The following is a 27,250-nucleotide window of genomic DNA, read 5'->3' as shown; positions in this document are numbered from 1 at the left end:
AAGTTTTACATTACGGTTTAGATTTTCAGATGACAGAGCAGCTCATAAAAATATTCTTGTAAATATTTTAGAGAAATAATGATGTTTTGAATGACATAAATCATCAGGACACTAAACTGAACTTTTGCTGTTTGCACAGCAATTATTGGCGGATGTATTGGCACCTCAGTTTAACATGTTTAGTATTTAAAATAATTTTTTGGTGGAGTTTAAATTTTTTTTTTATATCTCAGTAAAGAAAAGACGTCGTGAATTAATGTGTGTTGCATTCAAGGATTTAATTTCACATCTTTTATATTGAATTTATTTATATTTGGAATAAAAATGCATTAATCACTGCATTAATTGCGCGTTAATAAAATTGGTGCCGTTAAAATGAATGTGTTATCGCCTTAATAACACGTTAATTTTGCCAGCCCCAATATATTGTCGGGACTCAGACCCTGTGCCTGAGCGGACACATCAATTAAGTGGCTCTACGTTCGAATCAGTTTTGAGCAATTACTAATCAGTTACCAATAATTCTCAAAATACCAAATATTAAACAGCCAGACCAAATGAAGAATCTTCCAGTCATGAGATGAGAAGGAGCAAATTACTTTATTGCAGTCAATACAACCCGGTCCTAGAAGGTCTTCCAGGAGAGAGCTTTCTTAACAGCAAGACTCCCGTCAGTTATCACGGACAAGTGCAAATTAACGTGGCAAATCTTTCACTTTTTATACCCCAAATTTATTAAAATTTACATATTATTCTCTAACTTCTCCCCCTTACTACTTTACATACGCCAATAATTTAGCGAGTTTTTGCATATCCCACCTTTTGCTTACGTGTTTTCTGGTAAGTTTATACCTTTTCTTGGTGAAATGCCACCCTTTCCAGGAGGCCTCATTTACCTCCCTACATTTCTAATTTACATGTACCGTAAACATCTGATGGTGAACTTTCCTTCTTGTAAAAAATCCCCTGATCATGCATTTTACCACTTGAAAAACAACTAATCCTCCCCCGCAATTTTCACACCTTTTTGTATTGTTTGCTTGTTTTGTTTTTTTTCCTTCCTTGCAAAAATTCCCTTGTCATTTCATATACTGCCTAATCCCTTAATTCTCCCTTAGTGAAATCTTAGATTTGATTTTCTGTATTCTTAGCTTTGTATTAATTTAATTGATGTTTCCAGTATTCATCTTAGTTTGTGCTATGTCTACAATTTTATCCGTGCAAAATATTCCTATTTTCTCTGACTGCATCTTTATGAACGAGTTTCCTGTCCTGAACTTTTTCTAAATCAAATCTTGCCCATATTTTAACTACAAGCTTCCTTAGCACTTCCTGTATATAGATAGATAGATAGATAGATAGATAGATAGATAGATAGATAGATAGATAGATAGATAGATAGATAGATAGATAGATAGATAGATAGATAGATAGATGGATGGATGGATTATATGTGCATGAATGCAGTTTGATTATAGTTAAAGCATGTTGCCTGTAAGTTGCTCGGTGCATTGGCTGCAATGCCCATATTATATTATATGATCATTTGTGCATACTTAATCATGCATTTTCCACTCTATCCATTATATTCTTATTTTTAATTTTTTCCTTTCTTCTCACCCCTTCTTTCATTAGCTTCTCCTACAAGGCATACATTGGGCCGACGCCCTTTGTGTGGTGCATGTGGCCGCCGCCACTACCTACTACACACCCTTTTTTTTACCTTACAATGACAATAGTAATACAGAAATATTTTTTTTTATTTTTACATTTTCGCATGACATTTACTCTTGCCAGCAGTCGACAAAGTTCAGTTTTCTTGGTGTTAGATCGTGTATTTTTTCTGTGTTTTTGGTGTTTCAAATTCCAATTTTAGCCCTTGTCTCTCTTTCTTTTTATCAGCGTCACTGGACACTGAAACAGAACCCTACAAACCTACTAAGCAACTAAAAAACCACAAGCCTATCACTAAACTATCCATCCAGCTTATTCAACCCTTTCTTTACACCATGCTCTTTAAATTTGAGACGTTTTTTTCCACCTCAGCATAGCTCGCTTAGTTATAATATGCATGTGTGAGACTGGCAGGTCACAGCTGGAGACTCTTTGTCCAGCTGCAATACAGCATTCACCAACATGTACTATAATTCCAACACGCTGCAACAATCAGTCATCAAGCTACTGATTGAGTATAGGTGTGCTCTATTACCCACAAACCCTGATAACACTTATAATAACGGTTCCTATATTCTTTAGAAAGAAATAATTGTTCATGAACAAATGGCAAAGTAGTCATTCAGTTCCTGTATTTTTCCTCTGACTGAGTCAGAAGCATCCATCTAAAATTGTTCACTGGGTGGAGGAGAAGGCAGGGTAACATGCTAACCAAGCTAGGTAACCAGGTAAGCAGCTAAACAGGCATTCAATTTAATTTTGCAGTTTTACATTGCAAATTCAAATTCTATGAGGAATTAGCCAAACTGTATTTTGGAGTGTCTTTTGCTGTTCAGCTGTTAGATATTTAATCAAAAATAAGGAGTGTATCGAAGAACAAAGTTTGAAGAACTGAGACTCCGGAATAGAAAGTTTTTAACACAGATTTGTATCAGCTGGATTTAGCTAATGTGCTCTCATATTATTTTGACTGACTTTCCGCTCCAAAATGGTTTAACAAGAACTTGGCGGGTTGTGACATGATAGAGACACTGAATATCAGAGCATTTGTGTCAATTGTAGACATGTAAAAAGGTAATTTTAAAGTAATTAGGTAGGGAAAGCAGTCCCTCCACGATGCCTTATTTATTTATTTATGTATTTATTTTTTACCTTATTTATTTGACCAAAGTTAATTATTACTACATTAGTAGTACTTTTACTGAAGTCAGTGTCTTTTGTAGTCTTTCCACTGTGTATATATAAAGTACCCACATTAGATAACACTTTATTGATCCAAGCAGAAGTTAGAAATTGCGCCTTAAGACTCTCAAGTCTTGGCCCAAGCAGTGGATGATTTCAAGACAGACAGTCAGTAAGATGAATTCATCAGATCTTTTTAAATCTTCACCACATCACCCCTGTAAATAACACTTCCTACACACAGCTAACTATGGAAATTCAATGTCACTTGGGTTTGGAATGTTGTGTGTAAAGATTTCTTAAAACCAGTTAGAGCTGATTGATGCACTGAAACGCCTGTGAACCACAGTGTACAGGTGTCTTAAAAATAGCATGTGCATACAAACACTTTCGACATCTTTTGTAGCTTCAGTTTTTGAGTCATTCAAAAACCCATTATAAACTGCTATGGCTCTTATAACCCTACAGATGCTCTTGGAGTGTTCTGCACTTTTCTGTGACTCACTTTCTTCTGTGGTGGATGGTTCCACATGAACACTATATTTACATTCGCTTCACCCTTGCTTCAGTGTATGATCTCACTTGGATAGACTGTAATCATATATTTCTGTGTGCTTTTTCCAGGACTCATATTCACTATAAAGTGTATTTAGAATTAAGTGTGCGTGGTGAGAATTTAATTCAGAAATTCAGACATAACTATTGCTACCGTAATTTCCGGACTATAAAGCGCACCCATATATAAGCCGCTGATTTTTTACAAATATTTGTATTTTTAACATAAATAAACCTGTCTATAAGCTGCAGGTGTCTACACAATTGAACTTCACACAGGCTTTAACGAAAAACACCTTACGCACGGTGTAACAGGTGAAATATGTTGTGCTTCCTTTAGGAGCATAGCGGTATTTTGGGAATAGCCTGGCACTGCATTTTTCCGGTATTACTGCGTGTGTGCAAGACGAAGATTATGTGTTTATTATTTTCTGATGCTCATTTCTAACCCGTAACGATGTTGCCAAGAAAAATAAAAAAGCACGAGTTTTGGAAACCTGTCTGTGCTTATATGATTTCTGTTGCAACTGGAGTTAGCGAGCTCTCCCTTCACCCAGACTCAACGCGTTACAACGGCTTGTATCTAAACAGTAGCCTACCAAGAAAGTCATTGTTCACTGTCTTCCTCCTTCCTTTCACAACTATTTCTCTCGAGAGTTTTTCTTTTGGCATCGTCGTGCGTTTAAAAAAAACGTTTTTTCTCCCGATGCCGTGCAGCTCAGAACACAGGTGAGGTACGTTTTTTCGTTTCTGTTCGGAAATTTCATTGGTCTAATGTTATATGTTATGGGGTTTAGTTATATTGGCTTGAAGTTTGTAAAACCGGGAAAAACCCAGGAAAAATTCATAAATACGCCGCTTCGTTGTTTAAGCAGCGGGGTTCAGAACGTGGGAAAAAAGTAGCGTCTTATAGTCCGAAAAATACGGGATTTGCATGAGTTAAACAAGCATGTTTAAGTTTGTAATAATTTGGATCAATACATTTTTTTATCAATCAAAAAAATCTATTATTTCGTCCAACGCTACTGTCTGAGAGTTGGTGTCATATATATATATATATATATATATATATATATATATATATATATATATATATATATATATATATATATATATCTGGATGTGGAATAATAAAAGAGGTGTTAGCTACACACATAATTTGTATAAATTGAATAAAAATTATTGAAACCTAGTGTATGCATGGGTGTAATCAGACTCTGACTATCTCACACGACTCCTGCATAAATATTCATGGACCTTTCTATTTAAAGCCCCAGTACAGGTATACTGAACAGCCTGTCAACACGGTTAGTACTGCCTGATGTACGGTGTCACTCAAAAGTCTGGTTTGCCTTTTGAGTTTGATTTCTCTTAAGGTTTTTTTCTCATATCATCTCAGAATTTTCTTGCCACTGTTGCCTCTGGCTTGCTCATTAGAGATCTAAATCTACGTCTAGATTTCTGTAATGCTTCTCTGTGGCACTGTCAACAAATAAAAGTGAACTGAGCTGAACTGCACTATCCAAGCTGGTTTAACTCTCAGCAGAGGTGAAACACAGTGCAATGCTAAGAAGACATATCAACCAGTGTTCCTGTATTGTTCACAACCAGGGAAATCTAAGGGTTTGACAACAAAGATGAAAACATTGTCAGTAGGACAGCTAATTGATATGCTGCGCGTGGCTGCAGTATTGCAGCCTACACATGCCAAGACACGAACGGTGAGTAAATCTCTTCCACTACCCACTGAGATGACTCCTTACCAAAGGTCACCACTGCTTTTCTGAATACAATGCTCCCACCACCTCACAAAGACAATGTGACAAGTAAAGCAAGGGAATACTACAGCGAAAATGTATGTTAAAATCTCCAATAAGAGTTATAAGTAAACAGTTAATGAAACAAAAATCGATCATTTATAGGCAGTCATGTGCAACTGCTTTATCGATCCTGGGTTGTTGGTCCTGGTTTATTCCTAGAAACAGTGATAGCAGGCTGTAATATTAGATGCGGGTTAAAAAAAACAACAACCTATTAATAGATAACAGACTTTTAAGATTGAGCAATAAATTATATCACACTGTGTCATTAATGTGTTTTCCTCCAAACAGCACACAGAACAATTACAGATGTGTGCAGTGTGTGCTTAGTTTATTTTTAGATTCTGATTCGTAAGGGCATTTAGGAGAAAAGAAGGACAGTTGCTGTTGGTGGTATTTCACAGACACGTCATTGGGCTGAAAAATACTCTATTAGCAGACATCCGAACTAATTTGGGGGTGTTTTTATGATCTGTGTGATCAACTGACACTGATTGCCTGCGTCAGTCTAGAAAGAAATCAGCCCTAGCCCTATTCCTCATATCAGCTTTTGCAGCCCGTTCTTCTTATAGCCAATGGTGGTGGTGTGGGGTTTTTATATAGCAAAAATAAATGATAGATAAAAAAAACACCTATATTCCTGTCTTTTATAACTTTGTCTTTTATACCAGCCACACCTGCCTAGAACACTGTGTCCAAAGAAGGAGCACAACCTGTATAGAAAATTAAGAGACACCAAAACCACGTCTTCCATTAGGTGGCAATATACTTGTATTTGTGAATCAGAATATACAACAGAAAATACACACCAACACAGGCAGTAATGCAAGCTCAGGACTGGACCCCAAACCCTGGAGCTTTAAGGCACAGACACTACAGGATACACCGCTTCCCTTTTATCAGAGAAATAGGGATATTAAAATATTGTGTATAGTTTGTGTTGTTTTTTCCTACAATAAAAAGTCTTTATTTCACAACTGTCTAAAAAAAATAACTGCAATTAACAGAGTAAAGGAAAGCCAAATTGAAAGTTGTTAAATAAAACTGAGACAAATTAAAAATAGACAAACACAAGGCCAAAAAAAATTTATTCTGGCCAAGCTGCAATTATCAGAGAATAAACAGTGACTCTCACACCATTGGCTGCTTTTAGTGGGAACATGGCATGGGATTTCACACATTCTTGTCATCAAGAGCCTCCGTGTAACTTTGGCTGGCTGAATGTGTTCATAATGAGTGTTTGAAAAAGAGAGACCAGCTGAAAAATTCCAAAATGGCTGTGACGGTCCACAGTAAGAGAGAAAGGAAGGAGTGTTGTTTTGCTGCATAGGCAGCTGCAAAGACTGACTTGATGGCTTTGTAGCCTTGTTTGCTCTTGAGCCAGCAGCACGGAGCTGTGCAAGCTCTACCCTCTGTGTCCACTAATTGCTGTCCGCTGACCCGCTGCTCTCCACTGCTTGAACCTGGCTGACAATTGAAACAGGGATGCAGGGTGTTTACCCAGAGTGCTGCAGTGTAGTTACACTATGCCCTCAAACGTTCCATGTGGGGTAGATGAATAGAAAAAAAAAGAGATGGAGAGAACAAACAGATGTCCCTTTTTCAGAGTGTCAGAAAACAAACAGATGTCCCTTATTCAGAGTGCCTTATTTCTTAATTTGTGAGAGTAGGTATGAATACCAGGGATGACATATGCACTGTTTTCTTCATGCCTCACAAAATTGTTGTATAATCGTAGAAAATGATTAATAATGATTAATGATGATTATGAAAAGATGATTAATAATTTAAAATAGCAAAAAGTAGGCTTATGTGCAATATGCCATTGACCTATAATGCTGCATACCCATCTCTGATTGATGATAGTATAACCCACGGCTTTGAAGGCTGTAGGATACGTGTGAGCTGTACATTGCTGCAGCAATGCTGAGAAAAAAAAGGACGCGTGGGCCAAACATACGTAACAGCATTACAGCAAAAAAAAACCACAAAATTTTTTAAGGTTTTATTTTCTTATTAAGCCTCTGTTGATGTTTAATGAGCAAAGTCCCTCACGGAATTATCTGTTTGGCAGAAAAAACGAATCAAAGATGCTGCAGAGAAAGTTATTGCTCAAAGCATCCCCTACCTCACCGCCACTGCTCTCGCCCTCGCCCAATGAAATTTTTTTAACCGTTTTTTTTTTTTTTTTTTTTTGCTGTAGTTTATTATACAATAAATGCTTACATACTTGAATTCAGGTCATTTTGCAATAATTATTACATGTGTTTAACCTTTTTTTATGGAAGGTTACAAATGATTTGGCTGGTGTGGGAGTGGAGCATTGTGGTGGGTGACAATAGGAATCTTGCCCAGGGTGCCTGTGGCTACTCGATCAAAAACACTATTTGTACTGTGCATATGCACAAACGTGCCTACATCCTGTCTGAAGTATTGTCGAAACAATTTACAGCAGTTTTGGGAAACACAATTTTGTACTGTACAGCCCATGTGTATTTATATCAAGAGGATCAGTATTAAAGAACTATTTCCGGTACAGATCGTGTAGTGTCCACCAGTACAGTATTATAAACACCGGTACAGAAACGGCCCTGCACACATTGTAAGCTGTTATGTATACGACTGCAAAATCTGTGAAAAGGAAAATAATAGAATGAAATAACCACCATATTACCCCAAACCTGTACAAATGAACACTGTTCCAGAGTGCTATACAGTAACCTAAGGTTTTAAGCAGAGGTAGAACCTATAGAAACCTATATAGTGACATATTTTTTCTTGTGAATGACTTTTATTGAAAATGAAATTATTGTGAAAATGTCTTTGCACAATATCTTTTTATTCTCCAACTTGTATTATTGTTTTTCAACCTTTGGTTATTGAACCACTGTACAGGAAGCAGGCAACAGTTGTCTAGGTGATCATTGTCAAGGGGTGGTAAATACCAGGATCACCATTCAGTATGAAATAAAGCTGCTCCATTATGTTACTACAAGTTACAAGTTCTATGCAGACTGACAGGAGACATAATCTGAAGCGAAGATGGTTCACACAGTTAGTCAAAATAGTTTAAACATTGCTACAGGTGGACTGGAGAATCTGAATTGTTCTAAGGTACTGTATAAATAATTGTGGGAATTTGTGGGACCCCTGCAGTCGACTGGTATCCTCTGCAGGCCTTTTTCTTACCTCACACATAAGATTCCAAAGAGAATCTCTGGATCCAAAGTAACACTGACCAGAGTAAAGAAAATAGTAAAAATGTACCAATAACAAAGTAGTTAATTAAATGTTTGTTCATTAAGCAATGAACAAAGGTTCTTACTTTCTATTGTTATTCATGCAGTAATTCTCAGAATGTTCCAACAATTATAATTAAAACCATAAAAAGAAATATATTGCATGTCAAAAAAAAATTCGTGTTTAAACCTAATTAAAATATGTTTAGATAATCCCACGAATTGTAATGTTAAGTTAAATGGTGTAAGAATTTTCAGTCTTGTAACCTACACTCACTACAGAGGCTGAAGATCACAGAGTTCCACTACTCTCAGCCAAGAACAGGAAGCTCTGACTACACAGTGGGAACAGACTCACCATAAACTGGGCAGTTAGAGTGGAAAAACATTACCTGGTCTAAAGAATCTTGATTTCTGTTCGGAAACGCAGATGCTAGGGTCAGAATTTGGCATCAAAAGCATGATTTCATTGACCGAACATGCCTTGTGTTAGCAGTTCAGGCTGGTGGGGTTGGTGTAATAGTGTGGGGAATGTTTTCTTGGCATATACCAATCTAGCACTTGAACTCAACACTATAAGTGTATCATTTTTGACCACATGCATGTCGTTATGACCACAATTTATATTATAATGGCTACTTCCAGCATGATAATACACTGGTCCTTACCAGTTATCAAATCTGAATCAAGCAGATCACCCACTTGCAGACATGAAAGTGCAGCTTCCCATGAAACCATGGACAATAAACTTAAAGGAATTTATTTAACACTATTTGGAATCCATGCCATGAATATATGTGCCTGTTCTTAAAGGGATACCAAATATTATAAGCAGAACCATTGAAACTGCCCTGTGTATAAGGATGGCTTTCCTAATAAAATGGTGGATGAGTTTATATAGTTTGCACTGGTGTCTGTTGTCTGAATGTCTTTTGATTACATCAAGTTCAGGTAAAAAATAAACCAACTGTACAGAAAAACTCCTGCTGTTTGGGTTGCCATTAGTACATGTTATTTATCTTAATCTATTACGATGATGTGGAAGCAGGAAAAATAAACCCCCCTTCACCATGCAGTGAGCATTCTATATGGATATTTTTTTTGTATTGTATTTTTAATGATAGATGTAGCCACAAAGCAGTTTTCCAGGAAAGAGAAGATTAAAAATTGATATTGATACTGATACTGTATATCTCGGTTCAGCCATGTACTATTTGCAGAAAGAACAAAACCTTTCCAAGATCATGTCTTGTCAAAATTGAGGCCAACAAAAATGATCTTGCCTAGCTCCTACTGTGATTCTCATCAACACCCTGAGCTCTGACTCTAGCTGTCCTCAGGAGAGCCTTAGTTCCTTCCTCTAACCTGCTGCTGTAGTAGTAACATGTCTTCAGATGTCCTGCTGGGCACAATAGAGGACATCTAACAACAGTTCTGACCCTGACCGTGTAACCAGGCAACACAAAAATAACATAAAAGCACATAACACATGACCTGATTACAAAATACATATGGAATTACAGGATAGTATATGCATTGCATTATTCATTCACATAAGCTTATAAGTGGAGAAAAATAGAACGCAATATTATCTTTTTGGTAAACATTTTTTTTTTTAGTAAACCTCCACTTTGGAAGGCCACAGCTTGTAATGAAAGCTGCCACAGACACTGGCCAGGTTCCTGAAGCTCAATCTAAGAATGACCACCCAAGGGAGCCTGGCTAATTGTGGCAGCATATTGAAAAACATGAAAAGAATTGAATGCTAGCAAAAGTGCCAACCACAGCTCTATTTACAGCACAAACATCCCATGTGCTGCTCATGCTACAGTATTTTATGCACATTCATTCAGAAAAACTGGGTCTGTTCCCTCATAACACAGTGGGAGAATAATAGTTTGAAAAGATAATATAAAAGGCTAGTGTTTAAAACTATTGCTGTGATGGACATAATGGATGATTCTTTCTGCACTTAATTGTCATTGGCCCACATATTACTAAATCTGGAGTTCTAAATCTTTGGTAAAAATCTTAAGCTTGGCTCTGTTTATTGGACAGGCATTAAATGGCCCATGGATATCTTAAAGTGACAAAGTGAGGAGACAAACTAAAATAGTTTTTTCATCTTAGCTAGAATAATATCTACATTTATGTTGACCATTAATGTTAGAAATTAAGAAGTCAGTAGAACCCTAGGCAAAATGTCATATTTAGGTTCTCTTGTTTAAATTATTTCTGTGCCCCACCAACTATGGTCCCAAATGTAACAAACAATTCAGAGTTATTGATAAACACTAATGCATGCTGTTGTGTGCCATTTCTTTGCCATCCAGCTGCTTTTAAAGGGCTTTTATCTGCCCACTGTTGTGCTGCAATAATCAACACAGTCACCATTTTGTAAGAATTGTGGCCAGCAAAAGTGAGCAAGACTAGCTCCTCTAACTCCTACTGTGGTTCTAAACAACACTACTAGCTCTAAGTCTAGCTGTCCTTGAGTAAGCCTTAGCAGAAGCACTGACTTGCTGTTGCAGTAGGTGTTCCGAAGAGGACATTGAAGAAAGTGATGACCACAGTTGACATGCTAACCTTTAAATACCTTTTGGAATCCATTGCAGTTCATTCTACAGTTTTTTACACCTTGGTCAGAATTTTAATCCTCACTGGAGTTTTATAAATGTCTTTACTATACTAGAAATACTGTCCTTTGTTCAGTCCTGATTACTAGTCTCAGATTACTTACCATAATAAGATTCAAGACTGAACTGAAACAGGTCCCTTGATAGAAGAAGGAGGTTCAGATTTTCTTCATTTTTTACATTCTTAAATATTTTAGTATGCCTATTATTTAGCGTTTTTACACACCACTGTTTTATAATTAATAACAAAATTATTACAGGTAACATTTGAAAGACCCTGTGCACCATTAATAGTTTTAATACTTATGGTATGCATTTCATCCACACCATTATACTTGAATTAGATGCTTGTATATGAGATAACAGTTTACGTATAATCTAAATATAGACTGAGATATGAGTGTAACATTTCACAAGGCAGAAAATGTGAGAAAAAAAATTTAAACAATGTGGTGATGTTTATCAGCTGAAACTCACTACTCATTCTGCTTCTGATTCAGTAACTTCTCACTTTTGTATTTTTACCTCCAAAGTGCTGTCAGTCAGAATTCAAACATACACGATATGGTGTTATAAAGACAAATCTTTTCTAAAAAATGAGAACATCTCCACCTGATTGGACAAATGCTTTTCTGTTGAATCTCTATTATTATAAATATATTAGTATAGGCAGTGTGTATTCACAAAGATGCTCATGCTTATTCAGAAATGAATGGGAAAGTATTGGACCGTATGCATTGATCTTTGCTGATAAAAAAAAATAAAAACAACTCAAAGTAAAACATGATATTTTATTTTCATTTCTTTAAAATAAATCCTTGCACTTATATTATCTTATCTTGCACATCATAATGAGGGAGTATTCGTTCAATTTTGTGGTGGTTCACTGAAAAGGAAAACAGTCTTTTCTTTCTGTATGTTCAACAAGAAATTGGATTTTAATGATGATATAAATGTAATATGAGTGCGTAAATGATTTGTTGGGTTTTTATACTTGGTGAACGGGAAACAAAACCTCATTCAATACATGCTGGATAGGATTCCAGTAGTCCAATATAGGGCATGATGTACACACACACACACACACACACACACACACACACACACACACACACACAATCCACATACTGCCATGCTTTAATGAGAAAACTGTAGAACCCCTGTGGAAACCCACATAATGCATGTGAGCTTTCTATAGACAGTAACCTGAGCTCAGCACTGAATTGAGAGTCCTGGAGCTTTGAGGTAGAAATGCTACACAACTCATACAGCTCTTGTGAAATTAGAGGGTAATTACATGGCCATGCTCTCCATTACTGCTGTCAGAAAAAGTAAGCTACAGTACATGCATAAATATGACCCACAAAGCCATTTTGTTTTAGAGAAAGTACCTTATATAGATAAGAAAATAGTGCTTTCCTCAGAAACAACTTAGGCCATTTTTGGAACTGAAGCCTCCTTACACAAGAAATAAGTCTGAATAGAATATTTCGTAGCGTGAATATGTTTTAAACTACAAAAATGAAATACAATATAGGAATAACAACAATTCAAAATTGTAATGCCATTGGGCCAAAAGCATAACGCAGCTGAATAAATGCTTGCGTTTCCTTAGTAAGCTGTTAATTAAACATGTTATGAAATAACATGAATATAAAATCTGATTTATCTAATTAGATAATATGTAAAATGTAACTATTTTTTGCTAATAAATCATACCTCCCAAGTAAAAAAGCAAGATGCGACTGGTTGATTTCTGTCACTTCTCAAATGCATTTAAGGTTATTGTGGTAAACAGCCAGAAGCCTCATTTTGCTGTTAAGTACCTTAATAATTTTATTTCATAGAAAACACTCTTGAACTCTCCATCACTCCTTGAAATTTTAATTGAGAAGGGAAAGATCTAACCTACCATCAAGGAAATAAAATCTCAAAATATTAAAACATTGTAGCATTGAAACTAATTCAAGAGGTTTCACCTTTTTAAAGGGAATTAAAGAGTCAATATCTTTGATGCACGAGAAACCAGGGCAAGTGTGTACAAATTAATGGGGTGTTTATTGATCAAAGGCATATTAAATATTAATTTAGGTAAATAAACTAAATTCCCATGACACTGACAGGTCTCATTTCATTTATTGAATCTAACTAAATACACTCGATATAAAAAAATGCTCTTGGTATGTTGGGAAAGATTTTTTTTTTTTTTATAAACTTTAAATTAATGTAAGATTCCTCAAATATGAGCTATCAGATACAACCTAGCAACACTTTGTTTTCGTCAGATGAGATCAAATTTGGCATGTTTAGAGGATAAAACATGACTGCATAGTAAAAATAGGAAATTGTGGTGGATGTTGGTGTCGCGGGAAGAGCAAGAATATTTTCAGCCAAAGACCTGATTCCCACTTCAGAACGGATCTCTTCCAAAACATTTATTTATTTATTTATTTATTATTTTTTTATTTGTAAAAACCATAAACCTTTTTTTAATTAATCAGGGCCTTAATCATGCACAGTTGCAACTCATTGTGACTTGTGAATACAAAAAAAAAAAACATATAAGAACACACACATATAAACCTATATTATAAATGGAAAAAATTAAAAAGTGAATTCACCAGAACTGAAACTACTGTCTGGGCCATGCCTGTAAATTAAATGTATCCACACCCTTTAGACAAATCAGGTTTGATCATTCAGCCACACTTGACTATAATTATGTATAATATTCAGTTTTTTTCGTCATGCCATAATGTATCTCATGTCCTTCATTGCAATGAGGGCTGGTAATAAAAATAGTAGCACACATGCATGATTCAGGCACTTCAGCATAAGACAGCACTCTGCAGCCTGTGTGATTAGTTGCCTGCAGCGCTGTTCAGTAGAGGGCAAAAAAAGAACTAGTAGCTTGCGTTATGGCTGTGTTTCATCGGCAGAGCAAATTTCTCATAGGGAAAATATGACTAAGATGCCAATACCTTAAGCTATCTTTATAAGGAGAAAAGAGAGGGCACACTTTGTGATCATTATGTGTATGTATGTATGTATGTATGTATGTATGTATGTATGTATGTATATATACAAATATCTGTACATTCTACTTAAATTTTCCTACCAGGAAAGCACAGCTTTTTCAATTTACCCCTTGTGCATCATTCCCTGTCACTACAGACGTAGGCTAGTTTACAACGCTAACAACGAGCAAAGCAGAAGGCAACAAGAAGTATGGGGCTAATTATTTTCCCATCTTTGCTTGTGTTCTATATGGTGATTGTTCAGCCTGGATGCATTCATTAGGTAACTACTGTAAATTTGAAATTTTAAAATGCAGTTAGTAGTACAAATTTGTACTTAAATACATGTCAAAGACCAAATTTCTTTACTTTTACTTGAGTGGAAAAGTATAATCAGTAATTCACATTTTACAGAGTATGTGCACTTTGCCACCTCTGCACAAATAAAAAAACACTAAAACATGGCAACAACGTAATCCGTGAAGAATATTTTCTTCAACAGTGATGTGTACTTGTCAAGTAAGCAACAGAAGAAACTCTTCCGCTTGACTTAGCTCCAGCAAATGGATTTATTCTGGGTTAGTGGTGTTTATCCGGTTCGTTTTGTGGCCACGGTCAACTGGGAAATATGTGAGGAGCAAACCCAGTGCACCAGAATGGATTAGAGCACAGAGCCGTTTCTCCCAGCAGCACTCTGCCTCTCCTGGGGAAACCTGGGAGATGATGAGCATTAAAACTGCGCCTGGCTTGTTTAAAGCATTCATAAATAAAAGTGACACCTCCATTTACCTTAAAGTCTTAATTGGCCAGATTTGGCAGTGAATGCAGATGTGGAAGAGAGGGGGTTGAGATAGCTCAAATAAATTGACTGCGGTTTAACATACAGAGATTGATTTTGCAGAGCAATAAGGTAAAGAAAGGCCCTTGAGCACGTGAGATAAGTGTTTAGTGTGTTTAAAATGTGTTACATAACAGACAAGTGAAACTGTAAGTTCAGTGTGTTTGTATCCACATTAAATTTTTTCTGGATGAAGTGTCTACTATGTATTCTGTATATTGTATCTCGCTCAATTCTTTCATTAGTGAAGAAAACTGAAATATGGCTGCTGAGGAAAGAAAGCTCACCTGTGGCCTCGGGTGTCCAGTCACCAGACACGTGAGCTCCAGGGTCTCACCCTCCCGAATAGTGTATACTCTCTCTGTGTAGCGCTCTTCCTCCACATTACATGCATGACCCGAGTGCACAATCCGGACAGTAGGGGGTGCTGTGGACAGAACGCATGCAAAAGGTATAATGTCACTAAAGGAAATCCATAAAAATGATTACTGAAGTCTAAAGATTTAAAACTATGTGCTTAACCTATGTCATAAAGTAATAAGGATGTGTTCAATCCTAATGGATCTTGTAAAAGCTTTCCTGTTCTGATAACTCTTAATGTTGGTCGGTTGGTTTTAACTTCAAATTACATGCAGAAATTCAGTTTGACTCAAACAATGTATGCTTATTGGTTTTCTGTCAAATTAGAGATTCTAAACTACCTTAAAAAGACCTAAAATACTTTGTAATTTTTCATAAATTGGTCCAAATAGAAGCCTGAAAAGTAAGAAACCTTACATTTGCTGCACGCCTTCAAATAACTATTCTATTAAAACCAAGGTCGAAGGAGAAGAAGCAGGATTACATTCATTCTAAGTTTTTTTTACAGCTATTTTATGGATTTAAAAAAATAAATAATTCACAGCGATATGCTAATACCAACAATGCTTTCACGTCTTGCCAAAATTACAGTAATTACAAGATGACAACTTGGAGCTGTTAATCTCCTTGGACACAGAATTGAGTTACTATGGAAACCCAAACAACACCAGACTTGTTTTGTGAATAAAAGGCTAAACTACACTGTGCTATTTTTTTCACAGGGTTAATATAAAAAAAAAAAATAGTTCAAACAAACATAGAATTAAATATTCACTTAGTTTTCTTTTACTGTGGAAGCCTTGTACCATTTTTCACTATCAGGTGAGACTTTTCAGAACATTCAGTGTCCCCCCCCAATTACCCCAAACTGGTAATTATGGGTTTAACAAAGATGTGTACAATTCTTACAAATTAGTAGTTTATAAACTCTGTAATTCCCACATAATATGAACACATTCTTATCCTCAGATGTTACTGGAAACAGTAAAGACAGAAAGTGTAACTGTACTGTACTTCTTTGCTTCAGTCTCATAATGCCATGTCATAAAATGAACAATTTAAAGTAATGAATGCAAACAAAAACAAACCTAAGCAAATCATATGCTCACTACCAAAAAAAAATTAACTGGAAGAGCAACATACAAAAGATCAAATACACACAATAAAGCCATATTGCAGATTTTAAGAATTCTTCTCTAAGATAAAGAGATATGACATGGAACTCAATTATAAAGTAATGAATTTCTCAAAGCAGCGGTTCGCTGATGTATTTCAGTCAAGTATTTCACAAAAAAAATCACCAGGACCAAAAAAGCTGATAAAAGATTTGCGATAAAACTCATGAGCGCTTCAGTCTCGTGGTAAAACAGATGCATGAAGAGTCTCATGTTAGCTTGCGAACAGTGCCATAACATTCTCTTTTGTGCTTTTTGTGTATTTTAAGTCTAAATCATAGGTCATAAAGTGGTTAAAGATAATACGGAATGACAAGTACCAAGGTATTAATGTATATGAATGAAAGTATTGGGACAACTGGCTTTTCTATCCTTATGTGGTTCTTCCTCGAACTGTTAGCACAATGTTGGAAGCACACAAATGTATAGTAAGTTTTTAGATGTGGTCACATAACATTTTCCCTTCACTTGAACTAGGAGATCCAAACGTGTTCCGGCATGACAATGCCCCTGTATACTAAACACAATCCAAGAAGATATTGTTTACATGTATGGAGAGGAAGATCTTGAGTGGCATGCTGCAGAGCTCTGGCCTCGACCCTTGTGTACACCTTTGGGATGAATTGGAACACTGACTGCACCCCAGTCCTCCTCACCCTACATCAGTACCTAGCATCACTAACACCTTTGTAGCTGAATGAGCACAAATATAAACTTTCCGATTACGTAGCATCTTTGGGTGTTTTTTTTCTCTCAGTGTGTATAGCAGTCAAAGACCTTGGTGTGATTATTGACTCTAGTCTTTCCTTTGAGGTTCGCCTTCTTTCACCTTAGAAATATTGCTAAAATTAGTAATATGATGTCGTTACAGGATGCAGAAAAACTAGATAATGCTTTTGTTGCATCTAGATTAGACTTCTGTAACGCTTTACTGTCTGGGTGTTTGAGTAAGTGCGTAAAAAAGCTTCAGTTAGTTCAGAATGCAGCAGCAAGGGTCCATACTAGATCTAGAAAATATGACCAAAGCACCCCTGTTTTAATCAGTCTACACTGGCTCCCAATTACATCCCGCATTGATTATAAGATACTACTACTGATGTATAAAGCACTTAACGGTCTCGCGCTGCAGTATCTGAGTGAACTTCTGTACCAGTATGATCCTCCATGCCTACTTAGATCAAAAGGTGCAGGCTATTTGTTGGTACCTCAAATAATGAAGACTACAGCAGGGGGCAGATCTTTCTCTTACAAAGCCCCACAGTTATGAAACAGCCTTTCAATCTCCTGAAGTGTTTGGGACTCAGACACAGTCTTAGTGTTCAAGTCGAGACTGAAATTGTATTTATTTAGTCAAGCCTTTTATCAGTAGATTTTTCATAGGTAAAGGAGCAGATCTGGAGGGATCATGGATATAGAGTGTTCGGTGAACTGGATAGTGTTCTCTTCGATTGGAGGCCACTCTGAGCAGCTGGAGATGGTTTCTTATCAACACCCTGGGGTTTCATGAAGTTTCATGAAGAATGGGAGCTTTGAGGATGTATTTGGACTGTGGTTAATGTCAACAGTCTGCTACACTGACTCAGGACTACAGTTCGCTTCTGATCACCAACACTGTACCCCGCAACATCGGTTAGCTGCAGTAAATTAACATTCGGTGCAACCCAGATGAGGATGGGTTTCCTCTTGAGTCTGGTTCCTCTGAAGGTTTCGTCCTTATGCCATCTCGGGGAGTTTTTACTTGCCACAGTCGCCACCGGCTCGATCACCAGGGACAAACTTACACTTATAAAGATCATCTTATTCATTTTTATCACCACATTATCTGTGTAAAGCTGCTTTGAGGCAATGTTCATTGTTAAAAGTGCTATACAATTGAAATCTCCATAAGCACACTCCAAAATCTAGTTGAGCATCTTTGCAAAAAATTATGTTATTATTACAGCAAATGGAGACTAAATGTAGAATGAAATGTTCAAAAAGGCCACATGAATCAACATGTGATGATCTGGGGGACACAAAATCTAATCTCAGATCCTATTTAGTATGGACAGTAGAAGAATTGAATGATGCACTTGAAAATGACAACGCCAAAGATGACTATAAGTGGATCAACGACAACAGTGATTATACAGATGATGTTGATCGGGAAGATGCTGATGTATGATGGGTGATTTTGATGACAATCAAAAAAGATCTGGATTTTGGACATCATTCAGCAAGGAGAGACAGAGAAGTGGAACAAGAGTGATTTATTCCTCATTCACTTTCCTGTCTACCAGCTCATTAATTCATGAATTGTTCAGGAGATGATTAGGGCTTTCTTAAGGTGTGAGAGAGAAACAGGCACCTTCATGCACTGGTATAATGTTGAGAGATAAGCGGTAGGAGATGGGAGATCATGTGCACTTCCTCTACACCACCCTATTCCTTCCATTGTTGCTAATATGAGTAGCAAGCTCTTACCCTTAGGTCTGAGGAAACTGGCTGCTTCGTTTTTCCCTTGGTACAAAGCGAATATCATACTTTTTAACACTTTTTTTTTTCTGTCTCTGTTCCACCACTGACTGAATGGGAACGCTGCTTTGTTGGTTCACTTCATTATCGCTGCTTCCAAAAACAAATCATATATGAACCGATTCAAACTAACCAGTTCCCCAGGGATAAGGTTCTGCCATGCTTTCCATGTATCACACACACATATTAGCATTTTTTTCTATTCCAGAGAGTATACAGCATTTTGAAAGCAATGTGGAGTAGCGAGCTGCACACAAAGCTCACACTTAAGACAGGAAAAAAGAGTCTCTGGGGATTCACACAAGCAAAGTCTGACACATTTTACTCTGCTAAGCTTCTTGCTATTAGTCCCTAGATAAGGACAAATCTGTCTGGGCAGATTGGAAATTTGCTTCTGATTAATAATCTTTAAATGAATCAATACAGGATTTAGTTCTCTCTTGTTTCACGTCATGGATAAGAGCACTCATTTGCCAAAACCTAAGTAATAACTGTCTTAGCTAACTCAATTACGCTGAATTACAAGTAACAAGACTAATATGTCCATAGTTAAAAGCCTTATTCAAATGAAATTGAATTGAATTAATATTATTTCTGTATTTACTCCCTCAGCTCAGTTATGAGGATTCTAAATAATCACTTTTCATGCTTGAATACGTTGTTATATTAACTTGGGTTTATGCAGCACTCTAGTTTAAATTTGTTGACCATGATTCAACCAGCCCTGACTTCCAACAAACAGCAAAACAGATTTCTCTTTTAAATCGAGTGTTTTTGGGGAAATCAGATTGGCAAACTGGTGGTCGTCCCAGTGAGAACAATTACCCTCTCAGATCAGGAAATAACAATACATTCAAACAGTACATATAAGTGTTGATTGAAATTAACATTTATTATGTTCACCACAGAACGATTGAACTTTCAAATAAAAAGGGGCTTACCGTAATTTCCGGACTATAAAGCGCACCCATATATAAGCTGAATTTTACAAATATTTTTATTTTGAACATAAATAAGCCGCACCTGTCTACACTGAAACTAATGAACTTTACACAGGCTTTAATGAAGACACTTTACACACGGTGTAACGGGTGAAATATGTTGCGCTTCATTTAGGAGCATAGCGGTATTTTGGGAATAGCATGCCACTGCATTTTTCCGCTATTACTGCATGTGTGCAAGACGAGGAATATGTCCTTATTATTTTCTGATGCTGATTTTTAAGTTTCTTTGACTAAACTGTAACGCTGTTGCCAAGAAAAATAAAAAAGCGCGAGTTTTGGAAACCTGTCTGTGCTTATATGATTTCTGTTGCAACTGGAGTTAGCGAGCTCTCCCTTCACCCAGACTCAACGCGTTACAACGGCTTGTATCTAAACAGTAGCCGACCAAGAAAGTCATTGTTCACTGTCTTCCTCCTTCCTTTCACAACTATTTCTCTCGGGAGTTTATCTTTTGGCATCGTCCTGCGTTTAAAAAAAATGTTTTTTCCCCCGATGCCGTGCAGCTCAGAACACAGGTGAGGTGCGTTTTTTGTTTCCGTTCGGAAATTTCATTGGTCTAATGTTATGGGGTTCAGTTTTTTGGCTTGAAGTTTGTGAAACCGGGAAAAATCCAGGAAAAATTCATAAATAAACCGCTCCGTTGTTTAAGCCACAGAGTTCAAAAGGTGGGAAAAAAGTAGCGGCTTATAGTCCGAAAAATACGGTATTCATTTACTATTATAGCACCACATTGACATAAGTTCTACCTATAGCACAGATCCTGTATTGCCTAAACTATACTATACTACTGACTACACATTATGGACTGGTTACAGCCACACTGAAACAAATGCTTTAAATTAGAAATACAGATTAAACATTTTAACAGGAGATGTTGCCACTTTCCTAATGAAAAAATTAGATAAATTAAATATCTACTAAACTCCGTTTTCTCAATGAACTACTTTTAGGTGAATGATTTACCTAAAAGGATGTGTTCAGCTGCACCAGAGGATCTGCTAGACATGGTTTACATAGATAAGAGTCTATTATAGCCAGTTTGGTCTTTTTATACATTAATAAGCTACATTACAGTTATCATTAACTTCCAGTAAAATACTTTGTATAGATAACATCGCAATAATAATTGTAAAATCTGTGTGTAACTCAAGTTAAGTATACTATACTGCATAGCTAAGATCTCCTGTACACATAAAGCAGCTGCTTTAATTTCTTTATAGTGTAAAGCACTAATGTTTGTCTATTATAGAATATAAAGATTCTAATAAAAATGTATCTTAATCATTTGGAATGATCACATGCATAATAATTACAACATGTAATATGATCTATGGCTTTTATGTATGTTACAAACAGGTTTAACTAATAATCATACATGCAAAACCATGTTTACTTATGTCACTTGTAGTTTTGTCATTTGTGGACAAACACTGCTACTGATGATGATGATGTTGTTGATGATGTTGAAGCAGCAGTAACAATATATAGCTTTTAAAGATAACCGATTGAAAAGATACTGTATAATTGTACCAGTGGACAAATTGGGCATGTGACTGTTTTTGCATCAGTCAAAATGTCAGCTAATGAGCACTAATATTTACAAATCGTGCTCTTCACTTATTGTCTTACAATTACGCCATTTGGCAGACACCCTTATCCAAAGCTACTTACAATGATCTGTTATACAGTACAGCTAAGCATCTGAGGGTTAAGGGCCTTACAAAAGCCCAGCAGTAGCAGCTTAGAGGTTCTGGGATTTGAACCCATGATCTTCCGATTAGAAATCCAACATCTTATCCACTTTTGCATTTGTCGTTCATAGTTGTTGATGTCTCTCGATTTGCGTTATGTTAATTTAGTTTCACAGTTTCAATATTTCAGGGTTTGCCTCGTTTTTTGGTTTTCTTTCCTCACCTTCATCAAAACAAAAGTTTGCATTTGCACCTGCCACTTGGTCCTGCATTATATGACAATAATGCACTGTTTGTACCCAATGTGGAAAAAAAATACTTATAGGTCATGGGCTAGTAGTATTTCTGTCAGATTAGCAAAGCAAGCGAAGTGTAATAGCTACATACAGTACACTCAGCACTGGTTTCAGGGATCACTGCTTCTTTATTTAAAGTTACATTCAACAAATATGGCAGGGAATAATGTTTTCTTATAGATCAGTTATAATAATAATAATAATAATAATAATAATAATAATAGTTATTCTATTAAAACATTCTACTTTGTGTGTGTCAAGCAATAAATGAAAACTAATTACAGGTAGTAATGTTTTATTACTGTCAAATATACACTATTTGTCAGTTAAAACAGCACATTAGTCTTGCACATAGGGAATATACAAAGAGCTTTTTGCCATTATTTCACTTTTGTTTTGTGGTCTTTAAACTAATGTGAATTTTAACCTGTGATATGAAATGTCACTTCTAATGAAACATCTTTTCAAAGCATTACAGTGTAATTTACTCATAACCAACAACACATGTTGAAGTGTGTAGCCGTTCTATAGCAGATCCCATCCTTTAAAGTGCAAAAGACCCCATTACAAAAAGGTGGTGTCGCTTCCGCACTTGAGAGCCTCATTGAAGCTTGATGTTTGCTCTTGTTTCAATTCCTAATTAACATTTCAAGTAAAAGCTGTCAGTCTGTTTATCCATATAGTCGTTTGGTGGCATACATTCGTGTCGGCGCCGCTATAGGATTAGTGCAGCTATTTTTAACAACACTGCAACATGTTCACTGTAGAGACACCTGTAACACTGAGGCTGACACCAGAACCTCTAACACAAGTGCACTACACGCCACCATGAAAAGGAAGTACGGGGCGGATTTTTACGCATTTCAATTAATGTTTTGGAGTAAAACTGTGGTATTGGATGGTTATTAAATAAACGAGAAACCAAATGAGTCCTCAACAAGCTGCAACAATAATAATAAAAAAAAAAACCCACACAAAAGAACTGTGATGTTTACTAGCTTGTTGAATTTTAATAACCTCTTTTGTTACTCCTATTTCTTTTTTTTATTCTGACAATGAGCAAGAATAGCTGTATATGATAATCAAAATAATAAAATCTAATATGCTTAAATCTAATATGCTAATGAATGCCTTATTATTTGGATAAGATTACATGCAGTAAAGTTTCAAATACATGCAAGCTTAATGGGTCATCAGTAACAATACAAATGCACAGAGTTTTCTAAATATGATAAAATTTTGAGCAGTTCATTAACATTCTAAAGATTCAGGAGTTGCTAAGTGAAAATGAATGAATGTGACTAAGAGAAAAGAAAAGTTAACACAATGAAAAGTTTTAGAAATATAATGTTTACCACAGGGTGCTGCCTTTCACTGAGGTCTAGGCAAAGCAATTTATCTAATAAGGTCTCTCACGATGTTAAAGTATCTTTGCACTCATTTTCCTTTAAACAAACACGACACTTTGCTTAAAATGCTGTGAGGTGAAACATCTGAAGTGCACATTTTAAATAGTTATTTATCTGAAAAACATATTCTGCAACTGCTATGAATTATTCAGCAGCCACAGAGAAACTAATAGGAATCTGTACTTGCGACAGTGAGGACTTTAAATCTGTGCCTACCGCTGGCTTGAGGATGTTTAAGGGATTAAACAGGGATACACTGATAACTTTCCATGCTGTAAGGCACGGTCTGGCAGTGGTCAGGGAAAGAAGGATGTTATTGCCAACACACTAGTCGTACTTAATCAATATACTGATGGCCAAAAGCTACTTAATTTAATGGTGTATAAATAGCAGGTTCTATTGCATTATGATTGCAGACTGCATGATAAAGTGTTGTAGATTTCAAAAGCTCTCATCTCTCTGCCAAATTCTTTATAGTCTAGTTTCTGGTGAATAAATAAAGTATTTTCCCTAGTGCATACTATATATGGAAAAACATATTTAGGACACCTGACCATATGCTAGAAATGTATCTGCACTTTTGCACGACTGCTACATTTTGCACTTCTGGTAGATGCCAAACTGCATTTCGTTGCTGTGTACCTGTACTATGCAATGACAATAAAGTTCTATCTATCTATCTATCTATCTATCTATCTATCTATCTATCTATCTATCTATCTATCTATCAAGATTCATATGTACTTTATGAGCATTCCAATTCTTCCCAAGAGTGTTTAGTAGGTCAGGCCACTTAAACATACCAATCCATGTAAACCACATTTTTATGGAGATGGCTTTGTGCACAAGGACACCCTCATGATGGAGCAGGTTTGGTTTCCTAGTTCAAGTGAAGAAAATTTGATGCTACCACATCCAAACACATCCTGTACATCTTTGTGCCTCCAACATTGTGATAAAAGTTTGGGGAAGAACCGCATATAGATGGAAAAGTTAGTTTTGGTACTTTTACCAGGTAGGGTATATAACTGATTCAATAAGTAATCACATCTAAAACATTACACACATAAAAGAAAGTTAAATGTGGCAGGTGTATACGACATATAGTTGTAGGTTTTCCTTCTGGCTAGTATCTATGTACAGGTGATTCAGTATCCAGTGGTATGATACATTGTGGAAGAGTGTGGTTTTTGTCATTCTTTATAAGGTCAGGTAATCTAACAATGTTTATTCTAAAGAGCAAAGCATTTGTGTGAAAGTTTTTGATTATTACACTCTGGAAAGCTTTTTTTTGGGGGGGGGGTATTAACAGTCCAAGGAGAACAAACCCGCTATGAGTTCTATCATTCTGTTAATCAGCAATTTGCAATGAAGTGCCTAGGACTCTAAATAAAAAAATATAAAAACCAGAAAAAATTCCAACACAACAAAACCCCTGCCATACACACATGCTGCAAACCCCTTTCCCTTGTGCAGGTGAGCAAAAACAATATTTAATCGCTTTATAATTACCATCTCAAGTAATGTGATGAAACATAGTGTATACTAGTTTATTGTGAGCTAAGTCAGGCATGCATTGAGAAATTTTACAATAATAAACTGAAATATTTCAGGCTGGTCACGAGTTCCTACACAAAATATGTTCAAGTTGGCAGGTATATAAGATTATGTAAAAATGATTAAACAATTATATTATGCAAGGCAAATACACTCATGAAATCATACAATGCACAGTCCATGTTAGAGTATATGCTGGCATGGCTGCTGGTTTGGATTCCAACCAGAAGCAAAAGCTACATGTGGTTAGTTAAAACCCAGTTAAAGATCTGATGAGACAAAATGGAATTAGTTGTGACTCCTGTTTTGTTTGGAATGAAAATCTGCTGCAATACATGATTGGACACCTACCCCAAAGTAAAGAATATCAATATCAATATCAACAATTCTGTTTGTAGGCAATATTAAGCAGGTCTTCCACTGGAAGCTATAGGTGAGCATGGGTAATCTATTAACCAGTTTAAAGTTCTGAGATCACCATTCAGGTGATACTAAGAAAAAGAAAAGCCAAGTACAGTATGAGAATATTTTGTCAGGAAACATGGGGCACACATGCCAAACAGTACTGAACAGTACCTCTTACAAATATTTGAATGGTGAAATTAGGCAAAAGCACACCCCTACTGGTAACACAGCTTCAACAAATATTTTTCAACATACCACTGAGCTAATAGTAGCCGAGACTTTCAAATCTGATCTAATCCAATGACACCAAGCAGAGAAGAACCAAAACAAAAAAATCTACACAGCCTTGAAATGTAATATATAAAAATATTTTCCTGGAGGCACACAATTATATATAAAATGTGTTTACAATTTCCCCTTCAATGGAACTAAGCATTTCAAACCTGCAATAGCTTAACAGTGCTCCTGAACACAAAGCATAAAGACAGTTTTCCAAGGTTGGATTATAGAATCTGCACACAATGTCCTGCAATCAGCCTTGACCCAACTCAATCCTCAGTGCTGATGAACTAAAACAGACTCCTCCCAGACCTCACCAGACATCAGGCCCTTGTGGCTGAACTTGGGATGCTCAGGGGTCATATACAAGGGGTTATCAAAAAGACTAATGGTGCGAACTGGTGCTGTTTTGATACCATTGTGGAGATCCAGCATGAATTGCAGAAGGTGCTTGACACACTTTGAAAAGAAGACTTCCAGGACACATTCCAGAAGTGGCAGGGACGCTAGGAGCACTGTATTGTGGTGTATGGGGACTATTTTGAAGGTTATAATGTGTAAATGTAGATAAATATAGTTGTCTCTTGTAAACAGAGCAAGTCTCCAAACTTTTTGATACCACCTCTTATGTACTATGCTGCTTCATGTTCAACAATTATAGCACTTTGCCATTGTTTACTTGTTTATTATGAACGGTTTTCTTATTTTTAATCATTATTAATAGCTGGGAGAATATATGAGTAGTTCAATAGAAGTCTTAATTGAGCTTTAATGAGAAAGGGAACAAAAATGTTTGAAGAGTAAATTATTTCAACTGGAACATTTCACATACACCTAAATTGGTTTCTTTCTCTCACATACATTCACACACACACACACACACACACACACACACACACACACACACACACGCAATGCTTTTAATCAATTAGCTGCTAGCATTGGTTAAATTTGTCAAAGAAATGCACTAGAACACAATGCTACTGTAAGTATCAATTTCAAAAGACACTAGATTTATCTGTACCATAAACAGAATCATTTTTACTGGTTTAACCCCAGAACAATAAATTCAAATTTGCGACTAGGTGGAGATTTAAGTGTACTTCAGTGGGGTGAAGGCTTTTTTTTTTTACTTTTCTTTAACTTTTTATTTATTTTAACAAAGCATTTTCCCACGCAGTGCTCTGTGCTTGCAGAACTCAAGTACTCTCATAACCCAGAATTTCTCAGCATGCACAATTCATTGCTCCAGTACTTATGAATACCTTTGTCTGTTTATAATTCCTGGCACCTTTTGCTTACTTTTATTTAACACTCACTGAGCATACAATATATGTTTTTACCATCACTGGGGACTGTTACCGTGGCAACTTGGCAAACCATTACCAGGCTTATGTAGTACATTTGACTATACACAACCATATTCAATTAATATGATAAAGGCCCTCACACACATACGTTTGTCTTACTATCCTTACGTGGACTTTTCTTTGACATTAACATTAATGCATTTATGCAGCAATTTAAGGTTCAGTTTACAATAATATTTACTTCAGTATAGATCTTAACAGCTTTTATCAAACCATAAAATTTATCTTT

General features: G+C 36.2%; 1 protein-coding gene across 1 annotated transcript in view; it reads right to left on the bottom strand.

Annotated features, from left to right (window-relative positions):
• Positions 1-27,250, bottom strand: part of LOC124377073 (MAM domain-containing glycosylphosphatidylinositol anchor protein 2-like) — a 192,619-nt gene that overhangs the window by 114,839 nt on the left and 50,530 nt on the right. Inside the window, exon 2 of the mRNA XM_046836373.1 lies at positions 15,249-15,388. Within this exon, the coding sequence (XP_046692329.1) occupies positions 15,249-15,388 (140 nt within the window). The remainder of the gene's footprint in view (positions 1-15,248; positions 15,389-27,250) is intronic.

This window comes from Silurus meridionalis, chromosome 23, assembly GCF_014805685.1.
Source record: "Silurus meridionalis isolate SWU-2019-XX chromosome 23, ASM1480568v1, whole genome shotgun sequence".
Classification (NCBI taxonomy): domain Eukaryota; kingdom Metazoa; phylum Chordata; class Actinopteri; order Siluriformes; family Siluridae; genus Silurus; species Silurus meridionalis.
Note: the sequence above shows the minus strand (reverse complement) of the source record. Positions and strands in the feature narration are given on the sequence as shown.